Here is a 24,871-nt window from a genome sequence, read left to right on the forward strand (position 1 = left end):
CCCCAGCAATGACCAACCCGGTCCCCACGACCCGAGAGACCACCAGACGCCCGAAGCCACACAGCCCCCCCCAGCACACACCCAACCGCCCAGAGCGACGGGACAGCAACCCACCACCACCACTATGTGATAAAGCTAATCAGAGGGGACCAGAGAGAATTAAATTCAGCCAATTGATGTTTTGAGGAGGCAGACATTGTTTCCATGCTAATATAATCTAAAAGAACATTTCTAAACTGGTTAATACACAGATTGTTCTTCGCTTTCCAGTTCATGAGAATAGTTTTCTTTGCGATACATAACACTGTGAGAACCATGTGTGCTGAGTTAATTTCCATGTTGATGTTGTCTAAGTCACCCAGTATGCACAGTGTGGGGCATGCAGGGATGCTACACTTTAGCCATGTTGATAGGTCCGCACAGACTTCAAGCCAGAACTTCTGGACAGGCGCACAGAACCACAAAGCGTGTGCATAATCATCAGGTGTGTTATCTGTGCAATGTGAGCAGATGTTTGAGTGTGTTAGACCCATCCTGGACATCCTTTGTCCTGTATAGTGTGTTCTATGAAGAATTTTGTATTGTATGAGCTGTAAATTAGAATTCTGAGTCATTCTGAAGGTGTTCAAACATATTTGTGGCCAGAAGCTATGACTAGAACTGATGGATAAATCTGCCTCCCATTTTGAGGATGGAAGAGACATTGTGTCATCTATCTTAGACAATAATTTATATATTTTTGATAGTAGTTTTGGGGTGCAGATGCTTAGAAATTCTGCTACCCTAATCGGGAGTTGTAAGTCTGGTTGGTGGAGGATATATTTCTTTGTTATTATAGACTTAAGTTGTTGATATTCTAGGAATTTATTGCTGCCTATCTCATGTTGTGATATGAGCTTATCAAATTAAATAAAATGTCCATTTTGGATTATATGTTCCAGATGTTTGATTCCTTTGATCTTCCACAGAGTAAAGTTTAGCATTTTTTTGTTTTGCAGTATGTCAGGATTGTTCCAGATGGGTGTAAGCTTACACGGGACAATTGAAGACTTTGTTATTTTAAGAAATTCCCACCAGGCTGTCAGAGAGGTGCTGATGTTAATGCTTTTGAAACATTTGTGAATTTTTACGTTTTGACTAATAAATGGCAGGTCAGAGATTTCCAGATTATCACACAATGCTTGTTCTATATTTATCCATGGTTCATCTATTGGGCTAGGTTTAAACCATTTTGATATATACTGTAACCTATTGGCTAAGGAATAGTGCTGAAAATGAGGTAAATCTAATCCACCACAGTCCTTGGTCTTCTGTAGGGTTTTTAAACTAATACGTGGTGGTTTGTTTTTCCACAGAAATTTGGAGATGCAAGAATCTAGTGACTTAAACCAAGCAGCAGATGGTTTTATGGGGATCATTGAGAACAAATAATTAACTTTTGGTAGTATCATCATTTTAATGGTTGTAACTCTCCCCATAAGTGATATAGGTAAGGACTTCCAACGAGAGAGATCGTCCTCTACTGTCTTTAATAATTGCACATAATTTAGCTTTGTTAGCTCTGAGAGCCTGGAGGAAATGTTTATGCCTAAATATCTGATATTTCCTGACTGTAAAGTGATCGCAGGTATATTCTGGACTCTGCAGTTAATGGGCAGAACTGTGGTCTTAGACCAATTGATAGAGTAGTCAGAAAGTGCTGAGAATTTATTTATGAGTGTGATCGTGTGAGTGAGAGACGTTTGAGAGTTCTGAAGGAAAAGTAATACATCATCAGCATAAAGACTTATTTTATGCTCAATATTTTGGGGTTGGATGCCTTTAATATTTCTTTCTTGTCTGATAGCAGCTGCTAAAGGTTCGATGAAAATAGCAAAAAGTGAGGGAGAAAGTGGGCAACCCTGTCTTGTACCTCTCAGCAGACTGAAGCTTGGAGAGGTTTGATCATTTGTCCTGACACACGCATTTGGGGAGCTATATAATATCCTTATCCAGTTGATGAAGTGTGACCCAAACCCAAATTTGTTTAATGCTGTGAATAAAAATTTCCAGTTCACTCGATCAAATGCTTTTTCTGCATCTAGAGAGACTATTGTGGTTTCCAGGTTGTTGATGGTAGAATAGTCTATGAGATTAATTAGCCTGCGAGTTTTGTGGATGAGTGTCTACCCTTTATAAAACCTGTCTGGTCAGGATGTATTATAAGTGGAGTTATTTTTTCTATTCTTTTGACGAGGGCTTTACAAATTATTTTGAGGTCTGCATTTATTAGAGATATTGGGCGGTAGCTGGATGGAAGTATGGGGTCTTTTCCTGGTTTCTGTAGCAAGATAATGTTAGCAGAGTTCATGTGTGGGGATAATCTGACATTCTGCTTAACTTGTAATACCATTTTGTGAAATGCAGATGCCAAAACAGTCCAAAATTCTTTGTAGAACTCTGCTGGAAAACCATCTGGTCCCGGGGCTTTGTTACTAGGCATATGTTGAAGGGCTTCATGGAGTTCTCCTATTGAAAGAGGTGAATCCAGAGCCATTGCCTGTTCGGTTTGTAATTTTGGAAGGTTGATATTACTAAGAAACTGATCTATGTTACTGTCTGATGGATCATTTTGTGATGAATATAAGGTTTTATAGAAGTCCCTAAAAGCATTGTTGATTACATCGGGGTCATGGGTGACATTTCCTTTTGAGTCTTTAACAGAAGTGATTGTTGTTTTCTCTTTGTTTCTCTTTAGTTGGTTAGCTAGGAACCTTCCAGATTTATTGCCGTGCTCAAAGTTCTCCAAGCGAAGTCTTTGTATCAGAAACTGTGTTTGTTTATCAATAATTTTGTTTAATTCAAGTTTAGCTTGTCTTAGTTCATTCAGTGTGTGTTCCTCTTTGGAGGTACTGTAGACAATTTCTAATGATTTAATCCTGAGTTCTAAATCTGATATCCTTGAACTTTCCCTCTTTTTCTTATTTGATGAAAAAGAGATTATTTTGCCTCTCATAACTGCTTTTCCGGCTTCCCAAAGAGTACAAGCTGACATTCCTGGCAGGTCATTATTTTCTAAATATACAGACCATTCCCTTATTTAATTATTATTAAATAATTAATAAAATCAGGGTCTTTTAGTAATGATGTATTAAATCTCCAATTCCTAGCTGGTGGTGTAACTCTGTTATTCTTCAGTGTGATAGAAACTGGAGCGTGATCACTGATAGTGATGGGGTGGATTTTGGTGTCTGAAATATCCCTCATCAAGGAACTGCTATCTAAGAAATAATCTATTCTTGAATATGAGTGGTGTACCGGTGAGAAGAAGGTGTATTCTCTAAGAGTGGGGTGGTGGGAGCGCCAAGCATCACAAAGACCAAAATCTTTCATATACTGTTTAACAATATTCGTGGACTGCCAGTTCCGCTGACTTCCTGAAGTACTATCTGTCTACTTCTGAGTCTAATACCATCATAGTCCCCTCCTATGATGAGTGTGTTATCTGAGTGATCAGAGAGTGAAGTGAAAAAGGAGTGAAAAAATGAGGGGTCATCCACATTTGGATCATATATATTTGCAATGCATAAATTCATATTTTGAATAGATAAATGAACTATTAGAAATCTACCTTCTGGATCTATAACTGTGTTGTTTACGGTGAAATTTACTCTTCTATTTATCAGAATGGCTACACCTCTTTGTCTGGAGTTGTAATAGGCTGAGTACACATGAGGAAACTGTGCTGTGGTGAGAACATCAGCTACAGTCTTTGATAAATGAATCTCCTGTAATAAAACAATGTCCGCCTGTAAATCCTTCAATTTATTGGAGATTTTTAATCTCTTCTCTCTGGACCCAGCTCCATGCACATTCCATGAGATAAACCTCAGCGTGGACATGCTCAGACTAACGCAGTGAGTGCTGGATGCTTGCTAAAAGCATCCCGTGCGTGTGTGTGCATATATGCTTCCATGAACATGCCATTGTTGGTGTTTCAGTTGTCAATATGAGCTTGCTACAATATGTACTTGCGCTGTCGATGATGTGTGGAACTTGATTATGTGCGCCGTGCTTGTTAACATTACTTATTAATGTGAAAACGCAGCGGATTGGGGAAGAAAGACAGAATAGAAAAACAGTGCAAAAGAGTGGAAGTGTGAGATAGAAAAAGGAAAAACAAAAACAAAAAAACATACCCAAATAAACAAATATGAACTGCATACATCCTGTGCTGGTGAGACTGGCAGTGAGTTATATATTTTGCCTTGATAGATAACTGTGAATTGGATAGATTATTTCATCTACAGTGAAATGATTCATACAAGTTAACGAATACAGATCACCTGGAGTTTAGAAGAGCCAAGGAGTGGTTTCCTGGTCGCGGTACAGCTGCCCGTTGATGAATAACTTATCCACCGCGATGACAGCTCGGGAGCCTCCTTCCATGAACTTTCTCCGGATGGGGAAAGACCAGGATGCAGAGTTGTAGTCTTACACACTTCTCTGCAGCTTCCCACCTGATGCTATTTAAATGTTCACGTTCCTCCAACCACAGGCAGAGGAGGAGGAGTGGCAGCTATCTGCAGATCAGGGTTACTAATCAGTCCTCGACCCAAGATTAGTTTTAGCTCTTTTGAATCTCTGATTCTCAGTTTTTCCCACCCAAAGTGGAAATCACAAAAACCTCTTGTGTTTGTTGTTGTGTATCGTCCACCTGGCCCTTACTCTGAGTTTCTCTCTGAATTCTCAGAGTTTTTATCCCAGTTAGTGCTGAGTACAGATAAAGTCATTGTAGTGGGTGACTTTAATATTCATGTAGATGTTGAAAATGACAGCCTAAATATTAACTTTAATTCTATATTAGACTCTATTGGATTTTCTCAAAGTGTTCACAGACCTACTCACTGCCTTAATCATAGCCTTGACCTTGTGCTGACTTATGGCATTGAGAGTGAACAGTTAACAGTGTTCCCTCATAACCCTGTCTTGTCTGACCATTTTTTAATAACTTTTGAATTTACATTACTTGACTACATGGTTTCTGAGAAGAATTCTACATATAGAAGGTGTCTGTCAGAGAATGCTGTAACCAGATTTAAAGAGTTGATTTCATCATCCTTTTCTTCACTGCCATGTGCAGATATCACAGAGGACGGCTACCTAAATTTTACTCCAGTAGAACTTGACTCTCTTGTTGACAGCACTATAGCTTCAATGCGTACAACACTGGACAATGTTGCCCCTCTGAAAAGGAAGGTAATCAGTCAGAAGAGGTTGGCTCCTTGGAATAATTCACAGCTGCTTTAAAGCAGAGTGCAAGAAAGCTGGAGAGACAGTGGCGTTCCTCTAATTTAGAAGAGTCTCAATTAGTCTGGAAAGATAGTTTAATAACGTATAAGAAAGCACTTCGTAAAGCTAGAACTGCGTATTATTCATTATTGATAGAAGAGAATAAGAATAATCCCAGGTTTCTCTTCAGCGCTGTAGCCAGGCTGACAAAGAGTCCGAGCTCTGTTGAGCCATGTATTCCTTTAACTCTCAGCAGTGATGATTTCATGAGATTCTTCATCAATAAAATTGTTTCTATCAGAGAGAAGATTAAAGGAATCCTTCCCACTATTATCACTGATGTATCATCAAGTAGAGCAGCTTTAGAAGTATCTTTCGAACCTGAATTGTATTTAGACAGCTTCTGCCTGGTTGATCTTTCTGAGCTAACAACAGCAATAGTCTCTTCTAAATCATCAACTTGTATGTTAGACCCAATCCCAACCAGACTGTTCAAGGAGGTTTTCCCCTTAATTGACACTTCCATATTGGATTTGATCAATCTGTCTTTGTTGATAGGATATGTACCTCAGACTTTTAAGGTTGCTGTAATTAAACCTTTACTTAAAAAACCTATTCTTGATTCAGAAGTGTTGGCTAATTATCGACCTATATCCAATCTCCCTTTTTTGTCTAAAGTTCTTGAAAAAATAGTTGCAGTTCAACTTTGTGATCATTTACACAGAAATAATCTGTTTAAAGAGTTTCAGTCAGGATTCAGAGTGCATCAAAGCACAGAAACGGCACTGGTGAAAGTTACCAATGATCTCCTCTTAGCCTCTGATAGCGGACTTGTTTCTGTGCTTGTCCTGTTGGATCTCAGTGCTGCATTTGATACGATCGATCACAGCATTCTGTTACAGAGACTTGAACATGTTATTGGGATTAAAGGAACTGCATTAGGCTGGTTTAAGTCATATTTATCTGATAGATTCCAGTTTGTTCTTGTAAATGAAGAATATTCCTCACACGTTGAAGTAAGTCATGGAGTTCCTCAGGGTTCTGTGCTTGGACCGATTCTTTTTACTTTATACATGCTTCCATTAGGTAACATTATCAGACAGCATGGCATAAATTTCCATTGTTATGCTGATGATACTCAGCTGTACTTATCTATGAAACCAGATGAAACCAATAGGTTGGTCAGACTACAAGCCTGTCTTAAAGACATAAAGACCTGGATGACTCAGAACTGTCTGCTTTTAAATTCAGAAAAAACTGAAGTTGTTCTCTTTGGACCTGAGCACTTCAGGGAGAAATTGTCTAGTTATATAGTTACTCTAGATGGTATTTCCTTGGCTTCTAGTTCTACAGTGAGGAACCTTGGAGTTATTTTTGACCAGAATTTATCATTTGACGCACATATAAAACTGGTTTCTAGGACTGCCTTCTTTCACCTTCGTAATATTGCTAAAATCAGGAACATCCTGTCTCAGGGTGATGCAGAGAAACTAGTTCATGCATTTGTTACTTCAAGATTGGACTACTGTAATTCCTTATTATTGGGCTGTCCCACATATTCTCTGAAAAGCCTCCAGCTGATCCAAAATGCTGCAGCCAGAGTTATGATGAGAACTAACAGGAGAGATCATGTTTTAGCTTCTCTCCATTGGCTCCCTGTTAAATTCAGAATAGAATTTAAGATTCTTCTTCTCACATATAAAGCTCTTAATGACCGAGCTCCATCATATCTTAAAGATCTCATTGTAAGATATTTTCCTAACAAAGCACTTCGCTCCCAAACTGCAGGTTTACTTGTTGTTCCCAGAGTTTCTAAAAGTAGAATGGGAGGTAGAGCCTTCAGTTATCAGGCCCCTCTCTTGTGGAATAAGCTGCCAGTAAATGTCCGGGAAGCAGACACCCTTTCCACTTTTAAGATTAGCCTTAAAACTTTCCTTTCTGATAAAGCTTATAGTTAGGGATGGCTCACGTAATCCTGAAACATCCCATAGTTAAGCTGCTATAGGCTTAGACTGCTGGGGGACCTCATCTGTCACACCTTTCCTCACTTTGCTCTCTTTTTCCTCCTGTTTAATTTCTCAAATGATTTTATGTACATGTGACATTACTGTGGTTATTAACTTGTGTTTCCCTGTTCCAACAGATATCCTTTGAATGGTGTTATGGTGTTTTTCCCCTCTCTTTTCCCTCTTTTCTGTCTTCTCAAACCCCAGCTGGTCGAGGCAGATGGCCACCCTTCCTGAGTCTGGTTTTGCCAGAGGTTTCTTCCTGTTAAAAGGGAGTTGTTCCTTTCCACAGTCGCCTCAGGCATGCTCAGGACGGGAGATTGGACTGAAGAAAAGTTTTGGTGCAATCTGTTGGTTTCCTTAGCTAGGCTATTAATTTTTGAATTGGCTCCATATGAATGAATTGGATTATGAATACAATGAATTGAATTCCAATTGGCTTGAATTGGACTATATTACTTAAGTGCCTTGAGATGACAATTGTTGTAATCTGGCGCTATATAAATAAATTGAATTGAAAAAATTGTTTTCTGTAAAGTTTCATAGTGCCTCCGTTTTCGAGAGAGTGTCATTTGTTTGTTCCGTCTCTTTAAAAGAGTGTGTAGAGTTTAATTATAATCTTTCATAGTTTTCCGTTTTCCTCCGGGAGTGGAGTGAGTATGATTAAGTTTTATAGCTACACTAGTCTCAACCTTAATTATTGAGGATAGTGTAATAGTATTTCATAGTCCCTTGTTTCCTCTGTTCCGGAGACCCATAAGAGGTTTTATCAATAAACTGTCTTATAATGACAAGATCCAGCATCTGTGTCCTGCCGGTTTCTGACAGTACACACTGGCCAGAATGGACACAGCAGGATCCAAATGTCTCCCCACAGGTCTCGGCTCACAGGCAGTCCTGCTCTCCATGCAAGAAGGGCAGCTGTCTTCTCTCAGCCGAGGGATGCAGAACCTCGCTCATAATCAGGACAAATTCATGGCTATCATGACCGCTCAGCTTGGGGACCTCACCAACCAGATCCAGCAGCTAGCTGGAACCTCCAAAACAGAGCGACTGGAACCCGACACACCGGAGGTTTCTCCAGTTCCCACTCTCGTCCATGCCGATCCAGGACTTCGACTAGCCAGTCCTGAGCATTACTCGGGAGAAACAGGACGCTGTAAGTCATTCCTCATTGAATGTGACATGCACTTCAAATTTTCTCCCCAGAACTTTCCCACAGATCGAGTTAAAGTGGTATTTATTATCTCGAACCTGGGAGGAAGAGCACTGGTGTGGGCAACGGCCAAGTGGGGGCGCGGCTCAAGGGTCTGCCAAACTCTCCATGACTTCCAGGAAGGCCTTCGCAGGACCTTCGACCCAGTAGCGGCAGACCGAGATAAGGCAAGGCAATTATTCAAATTGCACCAGGGGAGAGACACCGTTTGTGACTACGCCATACGTTTTCGAACCCTGGCCGCAGAGAGTGGATGGAACACTACAGCTCTCTACGACATTTTTCTCAAAGGTTTGGCTAATCCTATCCTAGAGAGACTTTTGCCCCTAAATCTACCCACGGATCTCGACTCTCTGATCACTCTGGCCATCCAAACGGACAATCGGCTGGAGGAATTCAAGACTCTACAGCAGGCATGCTCACAGGCGGCACACATCACCCGACCTCAAACCGCCATCTCCTGGAATCCTCCGGCACGATCATTTCCCGAACAGGGCCGAGCCGCCCTGTCTCAGGAAAGCCCATGCAGATGGGTTGAGCTCGGCTCTCTCTGGAGGAGCGACAGCGACGCATAAGAGAGGGTCAGTGCCTTTATGGGTCTTTAAGACCATGCATTGACTATAGTCCACTAAACACCATCACAGTCAAGAATCGTAATCCACTCCCCCTCATGTCTTCAGTCTTTGACCAGCTCCAACAGGCCAAGGTTTTCACCAAACTAGACCTACGCAATGCATATCACCTGGTCCTCATCAGGGAGGGGGATGAGTGGAAGACTGGTGTCAATACACCCAGTGGAGATTACGAATACTGTGTCATGCCTTTTGGACTCACCAATGCACCTGCAGTTGTCCAGGCCATGATAAATGACGTTTTACGAGAATTTCTTGACAAGTTTGTTTATGTGTATCTTGATGACATTTTGATTTACTCACCTGACCTTGTTTCTCACAGGCTCCATGTATCTCAAGTTTTGCAACGCCTTCTGGACAATCACCTTTATGTTAAAGCAGAAAAGAATGAATTCCATGAACAAACTGTTTTGTTTTTACGTTTCATTGTAGCTCCCAGGAGGGTAGAGATGGGGCGCATTCGGACAGAAAGTTCTAAGTACAGTACTGTCCACCTCAAATTTAGTTATAAGAACTGCCCTTCCCCAGGGGAACTGTTTCATTTTGCATTCGAACATAAGTCGGGGACCTTGGTCAGGACTGATGTGACGCAACTGCCTGCGACAGTGACGTGTTACTGTAGTGCCACACTGAACAACAAAACCCGCAAAAAGTAAGGAGAGAAGAAAACAAAACAATACCACCAAGAAGCTAACATGGAGAGCGAGGAGGCCACCATGTTTATGGTCTGCATGACGGCAGTATTAATCATGGACGATCACATCAAGCGTCTAAGATCGAGGCTGGAAGAGCACACAGCGAGAGTCAGGAGACGAAGAATCAAGCAGCAGGCGATACTTCTTCATTTCATGAAGGAAAGAAGGAGAGCAGAGCGCCGTAGACAAAGGAGACGACGTGTAAGTTTAACTTATTAAACATGCGCCGGTTGTGTCTGTGTCGTATGAGTAAATGTTTCAGACAAGGGGTGTAGCTACCAACCACCAAACACCTACGTCATATGTGTTCCTATGGAACCCAGAAAAGACCCTGCCACGGAGAAGGAGCTAAAATGGTTATAGGAACTGAGGGCCGTGGTCCCGAGTTCCTGTATGTCCAAATGCGCGAAAAAACGGCCTAGTTCCTAAAAAGGTTATAGGAACTGCAAAAGGTTCCTACAGTGGGAATGCGCCTATCGACCCGGCCAAGGTCAGCGCCGTGGCCGACCCCAGATAACCGCGGGTTCAGTTTGTCTGTTCTCCGGCGGCAGAGAGTTCCTTCAAGGAGCTCAAGCGCCGTTTCACATCTGCACCCATCTGGACTCTTCCAGATCCCCAGCGACAGTTCGTGGTGGAGGTGGACATATCTAACAGCGGAGTTGGGACAATGCTGTCTCAACGATGGAGGATGGCAAAATGCACACCTGCGCCTTCCTGTCCCTGTGGCTCAGCTCTGCAGAACACAACTACGACTTCGGTAACAGGGAACTGCTGGCTGTGAAAGTCGCCTTTGAGGAGTGGAGACATTGGCTGGAAGAGCCATGTATCCATTTGTTGTGTGGACAGACCATAAGAACTTAGAGTACATTAGCTAGGCTAAGAGGCTTAATTCTCGCTAGGCCAGGTGGACTCTGTTCTTTAACCGTTTCTGTTTCACTCTATCCAACAGGCCAGGCTCCCAGAACGTGAAACCAGACGCACGGTCCCAGCTCTATGATCCCGAGCCGGTTGCCAAGGAACCTGAGTCCATGCTTCCACTGAATTGTGTGGTTGGAGCGGTGTCCAGGCAAATAGAAAACCAGGTAAAACAAGCAAACGGTGGGGCGTCATCACCTAAGGGCTGTCCAGAAAACCGACTGTTTGTACCAGTCGGTCTGCGCCCTCAGGTTATCCATTGGGCTCACACCTCGCTGCTCACCCAGGGTTCCGACGCACTATGTTTGTCATTTCTCTATGGTTCTGGTGGCTGTCCATGAAGTCAGTCTGCGCCCAGAACAAGACGTCCTCAGGCCCACGCATGGGGCTCCTGCAACCTCTCCCCATCCCCTCCAGACCGTGGTCGGACCGTGACAGCCGGAACAGAATTCCTTGTGTGTTTTAACATACTTGGCCAATAAACACAACACAACAATGATTCTGATCATGTTCTTTGACTTCTCCAGTACTTTATAATACAATTCAGCTTTTATTGCTACATGTCTATGCATTTGGCAGACGCTTGTATCCAAAGCGACTTACAAATGAGGATATAACATTACAGTTAACATCAAAGCTAACAATAAGCTACATAGAAGAAAAAACACTAGTCAGGCTCTTTCAGAGACAGGAATGAGAGTGTAGAAATAGAGTGAAGGCATAGAGGGAAGTACAGAAATAGAAGTGCAGTAGAGGAGGTAGGGAAGTACAGGGTAAGTGCTAGGATAGGATAAAGTAGGATATTCTCTGAAGAGCTGGGTCTTCAAGAGTTTCTTGAAGATAGACAGGGACGCCCCTGTTCTTGTAGCACTCGGTAGGTTATTCCACCATCATGGAAAGACACATGAAAAGAATCTGGATTGTCTTGTCAGGATAAGGCTGTTGCTCAGTGGTTCAGAGTGGGTCGTACAATAACCGGAAAGTTGGCGGCTCGATTCCCACTCTCAACGGTCAAAGATTGGCGAACAGACAGCTGGAGGGGTGGCGGTTCACCTCCTTGCCACAGCCAAGGTAACCTTGAGCAAGGCACCATACCCCCATGCTTCCTGGGCGGTGTGAATGGCTTCCCACCACTCCAGTGTATGGAATATGTCTGCATGAGTGTGTGACCTTCTGCATGTGTGCGTTCAACAGGTGCCAACCTGGATGGTTTAAATGCAGAGGAGTAATTTTGTGTATTTCGTGTATCTACATGACAATAAAGTCTTAATCTTAATCTTATGTGTGGTGTAGGCACTGCTAGATGACAATCCTTTGACACAGACACAGTAGGCTAACATCAGTGACTCGAATTTCATGCGGGCTGCTAAGGGTAACAAGTGGAGTTCAACGAACAAAGGGGTGACGTGTGCTCTTTTAAGCTGATTGAAGACCAGACATGCCGCCGCATTCTAGACCATCTGCAGAGGTTTCACAGTACAGGCTGGGAGACCAGTTAGGAGGGCGTTGCAGTAGTCAAGGCAGGAGATGACCATAGACTGCACCAAGAGCTGGGTGGCATGTTGGGTTAGGCATGGTCTGATCTTTCTTATGTTTAACAATTCGAAGCGGCACAATCGAGCGATGGAGGCAATGTGATCTTTAAAAGTCAGCTGGTCATCAATCATGACACCCGAGTTTCTAACTACCTTTGACGGAACAAGAGATAGGGATTCAGTTTGAATGCAGATGCTGTGGTGTATGGTTGGTTTGGCTGGGAAGACAAGCAGTTCAGTTTTAGAGAGGTTTAGTTGGAAGTGATGGGCTTTCATCCATGTCGATATGTCAGAGAGACAGGCTAAGATTCATGCTGAGACCATGTCGTCGTCAGGTGGGAAAGAGAGAAGGAGCTGGGTATTGTCAGCATAGCAGTAGTATGAGAAGTCATGTGATCGGATGATCTGGCCCAGTAAGGTGGTGTATATGACAGAGAGAAGAGGTCCCTGTACTGAACCTTGGGGGACCCCTGTGGCGAGAAGGTGCCCTGCAGAAGTGTGACCAAGCCAGGACACTTTAAATGACTGTCCAGTGAGGGATGATTCAAACCAGGCGTGTGCTTTCCCTGTGATGCCTATACTAGTGAATATGGACAAAAAGATGCTGCAGTTGACAGTGTCAAATGGAGCCGATAAGTCGAGCAGGTTAAGTACTGAGGACTTAACTTTCACTGTGGCTTCTTTTAAGGCTTGTGTCACAGCCAACAGAGCTCTTTCAGGAGAGTGGCCACTTTTAAACTCAGATTGATAAGGGTGAAGGAGGTTGTTTTGTGAGAGGTATCCTGCTTAAAAGATTGCCCTTTCAATGTCTTAGACAGAAACGGGAGGAGAGAGACCAGCCGATAGTTCTCCACTTGAGTTGGAGGGAGGGAAGGTTTGTTGAGCAGCGGTGTAACCCGAGCTTGCTTGAATGTGGTAGGAAATGTACCCGATGTTAATGAAGCATTAATCACATGTGTGACTGCTGTAGTTACCATAGGAACAATGGATTGGAATAGATTAATAGGAACAGGGTCCAGCGGGCTTGTAGTAGTATGGCTACATGTGAGAGGTTTAGACACAAAGCTCTCAGTGAGAGGGGTGAATGAAGGAAATTATACAGTAGGACTTTTGCATGCTGATTTAGTGGCACACATTTCTAGGGAAGGTTCGGGTGTGGGCAGTTTGGTAAACTGTTTGCGTATAGCTTCCACTTTGTCAGTAAAAGATGAGGCAAAGCTGTCTGCCGTCGGACTGGTAGCAGGTGGAGGAGGCGGAGGGTTAAGTAGAGTTTTGAAGGTGGAAAATAGTTGCCGGCTGTCAGTAGTACTGTGAATCTTGTCAATGTAGAAAGCCTTTTTTGCATCAGTGACACTGGTTGAGACTGATGACAGTAGTGTCTGGAATTTTGTTAGATCTGTAGGATTTTTTGATTTGTGCCATTTCTTTTCTGTAGATCTAAGGTTGGTGAGCAACGATCGGAGGGTATCATTAAGCCTAGGGTGGGACTGGGAAGATCGAGTGGGTTTGGTGGATTGAGGACACTTACTACCCAGACAATCGCTCAGTGTAGAGCAGATGGACTCCGTGGTCTCATTAACCTAAAAGCAGGAGAATGTGTTGGATGTCGAAAGAGTGGAGCCAACAAGGGAGGAGAAGTGGGTGGGCGACAGGTTGCAGAGGTTGCGGCGGAAGGAAACCATTGGGGGGGAGCTGTGGGTTTTCCTGGGAGATTCACTCTAAAGTGAATAAAATAGTGATCAGAAAAGTGCAGAGTGTGACAGAGAGGACCTCTGTGTCACAGTTTCTTGTAAAAATGAGATCTAGCTCTGTGCCAGCTTTGTGAGTCAGACGACTGCAAACCAGCTGTAGTTCAAACGAGTGCATTAATGACAGAAAATCTGAAGAGTTAGAAGTGTCATGGTGGATATTCACATCACTAAGGAGTGTTATGGGACAGTCAGGGATGGAAGAGAGCAAGGTCTCTAGTTCATCGAGAAAGCCACCAAGTTGTCCTGGTGGGCGATATACAACAACCATGAAGATTTTGACCGGTTACCAAGATGGCATGGTATTCAAAGGTGTTGTATTTAGCTGTGGGTAGCAGTTGTATTTCCATTTGTTGGAAATTAGCAGGCCCGTTCCACCACCTCGCCCAGATGTACGAGAGGCATGGGAGAATGTGTGGTTGATCGAAAGTGCAGCCGAGGTAGCATCGTTTCCGGGTTTAACCCAGGTCTCAGTGAGACCAGGATGTCAAGTGACAGGTTTTAGCGATAATGGTACATGTAACATATGCAGTCTTTTTGTAGTTTTGGAGACAAGGTTATCTGAATTGGAAAGCTCGGCTCTTCACCATTGAAAACCACCCCCTAGCGAGCCAGGTTCCTTTAGCCAGTGCGGAGCTAACTAGCGTAGCTAGCTCCATTAGCCACCCCCTAGCAGAACCCAAGCAGCCGGGACCCCAGGGTGGCTTGGTAACTGTCAGGAAGAGGAGTCATAGTCCTAAAGTCAAGCCCGGTTCATCATCAGCCTGCCCATGTTTCAAATAGATTTTCCCCACTCAGCGACACACCTGCTGAGGACAAAACCCTGGTAATTGGCAGCTCTATAGTCAGAAACGTGGCATTAGAGACACCAACGACCATAGTCAAATGCATTCCAGGGGCTAGAGCGGGTGACATAGAATCCTATTTGAAACTGCTGGCTCAGGATAAGCGTAAATACGGTAAAATAATCCTTCACGTCAGCAGTAATGACATCTGGTTACGGTAATCGGAGGTCACTAAAATTAATGTTGCATCGGTGTGTCCATCCATCCATTTTCTATACCGTCAATCCGTTAATCGGGTAGTGGGGGGCCTGGAGCCTATCCCAGCAGTCATCGGGCGAAAGGCGGGGTACACCCTGGACAGGTCGCCAGGCATCGGTGTGTCATTTTTCCAAATCAATGTTGGACTCCATAGTTTTCTCTGGACCCTTGTCAAATCTGTCCAGTGATGACATGTTTAGCTGCATGTCTTCCTTCAATGGATGGTTGTCTAGATGTGTCCAGCAAACAATGTGGGCTACATAGATAATTGGCAATCTTTATGGAGAAAACCTGGTCTGATGAGGTAAGACGGCATCCATCCCACTTTGGAAGGAGCGGCTCTCATTTCTAGAAATATGGACAAATTTATTACTCATGCAAAAACATGACAACCCAGGGTTGAGACCAGGATGCAGAGTTGTAGTCTTACACACTTCTCTGCGGCTTCCCACCTGATGCTGCCCCCCCTCAATCAAAAAACACAAAAGGAGCAAATCCTCTTGTGCAAAAAAGATTAAAACGAAAACTTTAACTGAACCAAAACATCAAACTATTAAATGTGGTTTGCTGAATATTAGTTCTCTCCTTTCGAAGTCTCTGTTAGTGAATATTTTTATTTGTTATCATCATATTGATACATTTTGTCTTACAGAAACCTGGCTGCAGCAGGAGGACCATGTTAGCATTAATGAATCAACTCCCTCTGACTATTTAAATGTTCATGTTCCTAGAACCACAGGCAGAGGAGGAGGAGTGGCAGCTATCTTCAGATCAGGGTTACTAATCAGTCCTAGACCCAAGATTAGTTTTAGCTCTTTTGAATCTCTGATTCTCAGTTTTTCCCACCCAAAGTGGAAATCACAAAAACCTCTTGTGTTTGTTTTTGTGTATCGTACCCTTATTCTGAGTTTCTGTCTGAACTCCAACAATTGATTGGATTGATTCGATTCTCTTGTTGACAGCACTATAGTTTCAATGCGTACAACACCGGACAATGTTGCCCCTCTGAAAAGGTGTCACGGTTTATGTTCTGTTCCATGTCTTGTGTCGTCATTTCCTGTTTTATTTTGAAAAAACACTGACCTTCCCCTCTCGTTTCAGGTATCTTGCCCTTCCTCCCATGTCAAGCGTCTGATTGTCTTCCCTGATTCCCAAGTGTTTCCACCTGTTCCCCTTGGTCCCTCATGTGTTCAAATAGTCTGCGTTTCCCTTGTCTTGTGCCAATATGTTGTCTCACCACTTGAGCATCATTACCAGCCTTTGTCTTGAGCCACAGTTACCTTGATCCATAGCTTCCACGAGCCTGCAGTGAGCGATCCTCCTGCAGTGCTATCTTGATTTGTAATTTATTCTTATTCATAGACTTAGTTTATTTATTCTATACGGTAAGTTTCATAGCCTTTTTTTTCCTCCGTTTTCAAGGAGTGATTTTTCATTGTAACTTGTCATAGTCGCCTCCGTTAAAGGAGATCTTTAAGTTAAACATTAAAGTTTCATAGTGTCTCGGTTTTGTTATCTTTGGACCTGAGCACTTCAGGGAGAAATTGTCTAGTTATATAGTTACTCTACATGGCATTTCCTTGGCTTCTCGTACTACAGTGAGGCACCTTGGATTTATTTTTGACCAGAATTTATCATTTGATGCACATATAAAACAGGTTTCTAGGTCTACCTTCTTTCACATTGGTAATATTGCCAAAATCAGGAACATCCTGACTCAGAGTGATGCAGAAAAACTGCTCCATGCATTTGTTACTTCAAGATTGGACTAGTGAAATTCTTTATTATTGGGCTGTCCCATTCCTCCCACCATCCAAAAACATGCATGTTAGGTTAATTGGTGACTCTAAATTGTCCGTAGGAGTGAGTGTGAGCGTGCATGGTTGTTTGTCTCGTTTGTGTCTATGTGGCCCTGTGATGGACTGGCGACCTGTCCAGAGTGTACCCCGCCTTTCGCCCGATGACTGCTGGGATAGGCTCCAGGCCCCCCGCTACCTGACCGACGGATTGACGGTATAGAAAATGGATGGATGGATGGGCTGTCCCACATATTCTCTGAAAAGCCCTGAGTTGATCCAAAATGCTGCAGCCAGAGTTCTGATGAGATCTAACAGCAGAGATCATATTTCTCCAGTTTGGCTCCCTGTTAAATTCAGAATAGAATTTAAGATTCTTCTCCTCACATATAAAGCTCTTAATGACCGAGCTCCATCATATCTTAAAGATCTCATAGTTGGATATTTTCCCAACAGAGCACTTTGCTCTCAGGCTGAAGGTTTCCTTGTGGTTCCCAGAGTTTCTAAAAGTAGAATGGGAGGCAGAGCCTTCAGTTATCAGGCCCCTCTCTTGTGGAACCAGCTGCCAGTTTGGGTTCAGGAAGCAGACACCCTTTCTACCTTGGGGCGGCTGTAGCTCAGGAGGAAGAGCAGTCGCCGACCAATCGGAAGGTCTGTGGTTCGACTCTGGCTTCCCCGGGCTACATGTCGAAGCGTCCTTGGGCAAGACACTGAACCCCACGTTGCCCCCCCAGTGTATCATTGGGGGCATTAATGTGTGTGAATGTTAAGCTGCCATAGGCCTAGACTGCTGGGGGCCTCATCTGTCACACCTTTCCTCACTTTGCTCTCTTTTTTCCCCTTTTTTTCCCTCATATGACATTATGTACATGTGACATTATTGTGGTTATCAACTTGTGTTTCCCTGTTCCAACAGATATCCTTTGAATGGTGTTATGGTGTTTGTTGAAACACAAACCCCAGCTGGTCGAGGCTGAGTCTGGTTCTGCCAGAGGTTTCTTTCTGTTAAAAGAGAGTTTTTTCTTCCCACAGTCACCTCATGCATGCTCAGGACGTGGATTGGATCAAAGAGACATTTCAGTGCAATCTGTTGGTCTCCTTAGCTAGGAAATTGTTTTTGAATTGGCTCTGTATATATGAATTGGACTAATCTTTCATTTAATTAATTGGATTTGACTGAATTATGATTACAATGAATTGCACTCTAATTGGCTTGAATTGGACAGTGTAATTAAAGTGCCTCAAGATGGTGCCATATAAATAAACTGAATGAAATTGTGTCTGAGAAGGTGGTCTGCGGCAAATGAGCACCACAGGGGACTGTATTCTCAAAGTTTCTCTTCACTCTGTACACCTCAGACTTTCACTACAACTCAGAGTCCTGTCATCTACAGAAATATAAAAAATACTAAGAGAACTGGTCATTCACTTTATGGCATGGTGTGAGAACAATCACCACGTCCAAAATACAAACAAAACAAAACTAGATTTTTGGAGGGCCAGCATGTGGATGAAGAATACAGATACGTGAGGGTTTACCTGGATGGTAGACTGGACTGGAAATGCAACACTGAGGCTGTCTACCAGAAGGGACACAGCAGACTGTACTTCTTGAGAACACTAAGGTCCTTCAATGTCTGCACCAAGATGTAGTGTATTTTCTAAAGGTCTAGAGTTTCTAGAGTTAATTGTAAAAAAAGGAATGCTGAAGTTAGTGAACATAATGAACAATACTGATCCTCTTCACAACATTGTGTTAAAACAACAGAGTGTGATCTCTTCAAGGTTTCAGCTCAGTTGCAATCCAGGAGGTCCTTCCTGCCAGCAGCAATAACTCTTCATAATGAAAACTAATAACGATTGCTTCACAAAAAACAAAAAGATTAAAAAAATACTGCAGCAAGTTAATATCCCTTTGGGATAAAAAAAAACAATCCATTTAACTAGTTCATAGACTCTCCAAAGGAAACACAAAATATTGTTATTTGTGTCTGTTGGATCTGCTGTCAGATCCTCTGTTGTGTAACTCTTAATGCATTGCAGAGGATTGTTCATCCACGCTGAATCTGGAATAACCAGATGTCTCCTAATTTAAAGCAGTATAAGCATTATCTTTAGTATTTTCACATTAGTATAACAAAAAAGTGAAGAAGGTTATAGAGGCTTATCCACTAGTTTTATTACATACTGACCTTAGGTAAGCACACAAACTGGTAAAATGTCAAAATGAGTCAGAAGATATAAAAAAAAAACCTGAAAAATAATAATATATAGGCTGATCCCATTTGAGGTGTCTCTTTGTATTCTTTCCTATAGGCAGATGAAACTGAATACAAATACTAACATACCAAATCAGCTATCCTGTCCTGTTGCTACACATCCTGCCATATAGGGTAGAGCATATAATTGCCCATAAATGAAAGGGATGCTGTCTGTTTGGTCTGTAATGGCCATGCATATTTATGTAAATTATAACTGTTATACTTTGTCAATGCTTTGACAACAAGAAATTAATTTGTTAGCATATGATGCTAATAAAGCTTTCTGCCCTAACTACCCACACATACTTTCAAGTCTTGTTAAGATTGGCTGGTTTCACATTTTAAAGTGTGCGTGCACTGACATGCCATGAGAAGCTAAAAAACAAACACAAGTGTTGTGTAACCTACTGTAATAGAGTCAAATTAATTATGTGCCGCAGAATTACACCATTGGCTATGTGATTAAAAGCACTCAAGTACTGAATACTCTCGTAGGCAGTTGCATGATCACTTTCAATGACAGGTTGCCCTTTTGGCAACTCATAATTGACAAGATTTTGGAAATGACAAATGATACTAAGCATGTTTGCAAATAATGATCCTTTACCTTTATTAGTAATCTGCTTGTCCTTAGTGTGTGTAGGTGGTGGCGAAGGAGGTACCACGTCATGCTTGCTAGGTGAAAGACTCTCCTGCTTCTCTCTGTTCTGCATATCGTTGTCCTCTAGGTTGCGGGCCATGAAGAAATCACTGTATAATTACACATACAAAATTATACATTTTTGTCATGAAAACAACAAAAAAATATATGCCAGACTTATCATTGAGCAAAGCTCTGATAGGTGTGATGTGTAGGATTTACCAGAATAGAATTTTTATTGTCATTGCACTGTCAGCAATAAAACAAGATTTCCTTACAGCTCCACAGACACTATGTTACATTCACACACTAAAAAAAACCACACACACGTACACATAGGTATTTACTGATATTTAGTGGTGAAGTTGCCAATTGCAACAAAATTAAAACCTCTTGCTTAATTCTCCACTTGCAAGCATGCTGCAGAAGCTTTGTTGTCTGCTCTCTTTAGAACAGGGTTGATGAATGGCTAGTTTGTCCTGTGCTATTCAAAATTATGTGCAACATGGCAGACTGCAATGAAAAGGACCTGTACCATCTGTAGATATACAGCTAATTTCCGTTGTTTCTAGTTCTAAGTTTCCTTGAGCCAAACTGTACAGCTCTATACAGCTAATAGCAATTGATAATAGGCACTCAGTGCATCATGGTGATATGATAAGCTGTGACAACAGGGAAGCCAAAGCAAAGCATTAACCTCTGCAGGACCCAATTCTAGGAGGTCAACGTTAATGAAAAAGACAATGTGATCCAATTAGACAATACTGTTTTTTGCTTAAGAATAAGAAGGATTTTTTTTATATATATATAAAAACAAGTGAGTTTGGATCTCTGAGCAGTTAGTTTGTTGTTCAAATCAGATTTGAATTTCTCTCTCATTCAAGGAAATTGCAGATGTTTTAGCAAACAACAATTTGTGTGTCAACAATTTGTGCAATAATTACATGCTTGGAGTTTGCAGAAGTACACATATATTCTGTTCCATTATAAGACATAGAATGCTCAGTTGGCAAGATTCCTGAAGAAGTTAGTGAAAATGTCAGAAATTGACAGAAATTAGAGACGGTCGACAGAGAGAATGAGAACGTGCTAAGTTAAAAACAAACACATATATATATACTCTCAGCTAGAGTATCCAAGTTAAGTTATTTCATTGACACCTCCAGAACATCAACTCAGCATGTTAATTTAAAAACACTAACACTACCTGAGTATTTGGTCAACTTCTGATTGATCACATGGGTTTTGGTCTTTCAGCATGCTATTCAGAGGTTCATTTATCCACTGGGCAGCAGTCATCACATGATCAGCCCTCTCCTGACTGTCAGCTTTCCAGTCCAGAGAAGTCTCTTTAGGTGCCAAGCAGGTGGAGACAGCAGCTGAAGACATGCTCTTAACACCAAAAGAGGGAAGAAATTCTTCAAATTTTAATGAGAAGCTTTTTGACACTACGTGGTTACCGTTGCTTTGAATGGCATGGTTTATCTGAGGAAGGCCTCATGATTTTTAATGTTGTGTGCTCCATAGACAGACTCTATCCTGACATTTGACAGTTTGGCAAAGAAGGTAAATATATCAAACAGCATTTTCCCCACAATAAAGCCGGAGTTCAGACTGAGATAAGCTGAAGATGCTGAAGATGCTGCAGCTGCTCCACTGACAGTCACCTCCACCTGACCCGTACATAGCAGTGTGGTTATGGAGAAAGGACGTGTTAATATTTTTCTCATCCACAACATGTCCCCACCCCCTCCAATGTACACACACTGCTTTTTCCTGCTATTACACATTACTATTATAATGCCCTCTGTGTTTCCAAAACACCGCTTTACTTTACTTTTACTTGACAGAAGAAAAAAAACAATGCTTGTTAATAAGACACAACAAAATCTAACAACATGACTTTGGTGAAAGGGGCAAAAAAATCCAAGAGAAAACATCATTTATACATTTATAAGATTAATTCATTTATTTCTACATCACAGCTGGTAATGCAACGTGTCAGGATTTTTTGGCCGTCTGGCCATCTTGGTGATTTTTTTCCTACATGAAATGTTATTTTTATTGGGATGACTTATTTTCCCACTTGCTCAGTGTTTCTTTCCCTGGCTTACTTTTTAAAGACTGACTTAATTCAGAATAAATCACAAATCAGTCTCTTTGGTTTGTCTTATTTATTTGTCTTGCATCATCAATTCTAATTTCAAACCTCTTTGTGTCATATTAGACAGTAGGGCTCCTGGAATTCCTGACTTCCTTTCTCTCTGTGGAGTGACAATGATGTAGCATGAAGAAATGATATGCGTATTAGACCCTACAACTGTGTCCGTTGTAACCTCAACATGACCCCGAGTTCAGGATGTCACATCTCATGTTCTTGGCATTTGTGCTACAGTAAAAGCTGAGATGGCAAGGGTCGTAGATCATGTTCTGCTCTCTGCTACCTTCTCTTCTTGCCCCAGGCTGTCTTTTCACATCAGAGCCTACTACTTGTCCCTTTATCATCACTTCAAACCATCACCACATCATTAATGAATCACTGGATTATGATTACAATGAACTGTATTATTTAAGTGCCTTGAGATGACTTTTGTTGTAATTTGGCGCTATATAAATGAACTGAATTGAATGTGTCCTTTGTCATATGCTTAATCTTTACACTGAATTGAACATCCAACATATGTCACATTGGCCACATAATCACCAGCCAGAGTCTAAGCTGTCAACATGTGATTCCTTAAAATGATATTGGACTATCATTCCTTTTTAAGGTAAAAGCCACTCATTAGACTGTAACCCAATAGGTAGAATGTGATAAATTAGTTGAACCTTTTCCTGGTTGCAGACAGTACAGAAGACCTCTGCCTCAATAGAAAGCTGTCCTCTTGCATCATAAACCTCCCGTCCCCTCAGCCTGCTGATCCTTGGTGGTGCGGAGAGTTTAGTAAAGTAATCTGCCTGAGAAGGTTAAAAAAATTGTCAGTGTTTTTTCTTCTTTGAGCATCAGCATTAAGCATGAAAAAATCTTTATCTATTCAACTGTATTTCTTTAACTTTTCATTTAAAAACCGGGTGAACACAGGTACGGTATCTGTTTTATTACTTTGAACATAAACTATAAAATACATTTTTGTAACTTAATCTATAGAAGCCGTCAGTCGTTTTCTATCTTTAAGGCTGAGGCATTTTGAATAGGAATGAAGGACCACATTCAGAAACACAATAAGTTCCTTTAAATCAATGTTTGCACACAAATTGACAAAAGCAAAGTTTGCTAGCATGAATGCCCTTCCGAAAAGATTTCTATTGTCACATTCATTCATACCGAGGTAACATTCTGAAAAGCCCAATACCCGCACTGATTAATAAAAAGTCATAGTAGCAACATGGAAGACGTATTCTGCCACATTTCTAAAGATTTTCATCTTAATTTCAGCACATCCAGGTCCAGCCACTTAAAATGGCTGGCTGCTTTATAAACGGGCCATTGACCTCCAAGCCAATTCCCTCCAAGGTCCCTGGCTGTAACACCATTCCCCTCCATGACGTGGGAGACTCCCCCTGGCAGGAAATTACTTTGAACTGACTGTCAAAACTTGAATGGGCTACGAATTCAGACCGCTCATTTGATTAAGCAGACAGCCCATGTATGCAGACCATGCCTGGGATGACTCAGGACCCATGGCCCTATGGTGCAGGTGCCCCTCCCCCACTCACCCCCAGACCTTCTTGTGCCAAACTTCAGCGCTATCTGACTCGTGTTTGTGATGGACATCTTTGCCTTTTTCACCGCATATTTTCTGATAACACAAAAATTACGAGCGTAACTTAATGATGAACACCAGCGAGGTTTGTTAGCCTGTTAACACGAGGCTCACTGACACAAACACAGAGGCATTTTAAAGGTACCTTACTGTTTTATTGGTAATCAAATCTATCAAGAAAAAGGACTTTTTGGATATCCAAAAACTGCAGTTCTGTTCGGTTTCTCTCATTTTTTAGAGCTTTTTATGTCGCCTGACATGACCGAGCAGGAGCACATTAGTGCTCCATTTGCATTAGATCTAAGTAAGACACAACTTTGTAAGTGGGCCACGTTTCAAGGTACCAGGACTCTGAACCACACAGAATATGAGAGGAATCTATAATCACTTATAATCATATCTGTGCTAATATGTCAAAATATCAAGTGCCAGTAGCGTCATATTTATTAAGAAAAAATTACCAACATTTCCCAAATATTCAAGATACTGGAAAAAAATATTAAGCTACTAAATGTTTCAGGGACCCTTTAAATGTTTCCACTCATCACTGGTTAGCTTGGAAAGCGGTACAGGTTGCGCTAGTGTTTGAGCTGCTAGCTTTCCAAAGGAGCACTGAAACAAGCTCGTACCAGGTAACCATGCACGTCTCCTGGCTGGAGGACGAACAGCTCGTTCAGAGCTCTCTCTATCTCCTGGGGGACTCTGTGAACGCGATAAAACTCCGCCGCTGCCTTTTTCATTTTCTGTGAGGCTCGTTCCTCCGTGGACAGGCGACCGATAAACCTTTGATAAGACATCGTTTTGTGTCGTCGCTCGTCTCGGGTTTTTTAAAAGTTGTTTGTTACCACGGCAACAGTATGTTCATGTGACAGCGGGAATGCAGGAAATCAGAGGAACGTGAAGTACAGCGCACAGTTTTTCCCCCGTGGACTGGTTGGTCATTTGTGAAAACTGTAAAATTGAAAAAAAAAAAAGTTTGAAAGTAAAGCGTTTCAAATTAATTATGCCTCCATTTATTTGCTGACAATAATAACAACGTTACTGTCAGTTGTCATTTACAACTGTATGTCAGTATGGTGTGATTAAATTAGACTTTATTGTCATTTCCACGTGGAAAATGGTTTCACATTTCCACAAAGATATCTTTGCAGTTATGAGTACAGACACAATTTAATCATAAGCCCCCCCTAATATTCAAATATTCATCAATCCAACATCTAGAAAGATCGATAGCCGTGTTGTATTTGACTAATGTTCATGTTTTTATTACATTACTTTGGTCAAAAAACTGCTGCAAAGTGTGAGTGTCACTGATTTATTGTGTTCAGCGGGACTGACTGTTTCTTTGC

General features: G+C 41.9%; 1 protein-coding gene across 1 annotated transcript in view; it reads right to left on the reverse strand.

Moving 5' to 3' along the window:
• eno4 (enolase 4) overlaps nt 1-24,329 on the reverse strand; it is a 39,170-nt gene extending 14,841 nt beyond the window's left edge. Inside the window, exons 1-4 of the mRNA XM_072391587.1 lie at nt 24,152-24,329; nt 22,588-22,716; nt 20,966-21,150; nt 19,726-19,868 (exon numbers count right to left, since the gene is read on the reverse strand). Of these exons, the coding sequence (XP_072247688.1) occupies nt 19,726-19,868; nt 20,966-21,150; nt 22,588-22,716; nt 24,152-24,319 (625 nt within the window). The 5' untranslated portion in view covers nt 24,320-24,329. The remainder of the gene's footprint in view (nt 1-19,725; nt 19,869-20,965; nt 21,151-22,587; nt 22,717-24,151) is intronic.
• Between the last annotated feature and the right edge of the window lie 542 nt (nt 24,330-24,871).

Source organism: Leuresthes tenuis, unplaced genomic scaffold, assembly GCF_036924035.1.
Source record: "Leuresthes tenuis unplaced genomic scaffold, fLeuTen1.0.hap1 SCAF_8, whole genome shotgun sequence".
In the NCBI taxonomy this organism is placed as follows: domain Eukaryota; kingdom Metazoa; phylum Chordata; class Actinopteri; order Atheriniformes; family Atherinopsidae; genus Leuresthes; species Leuresthes tenuis.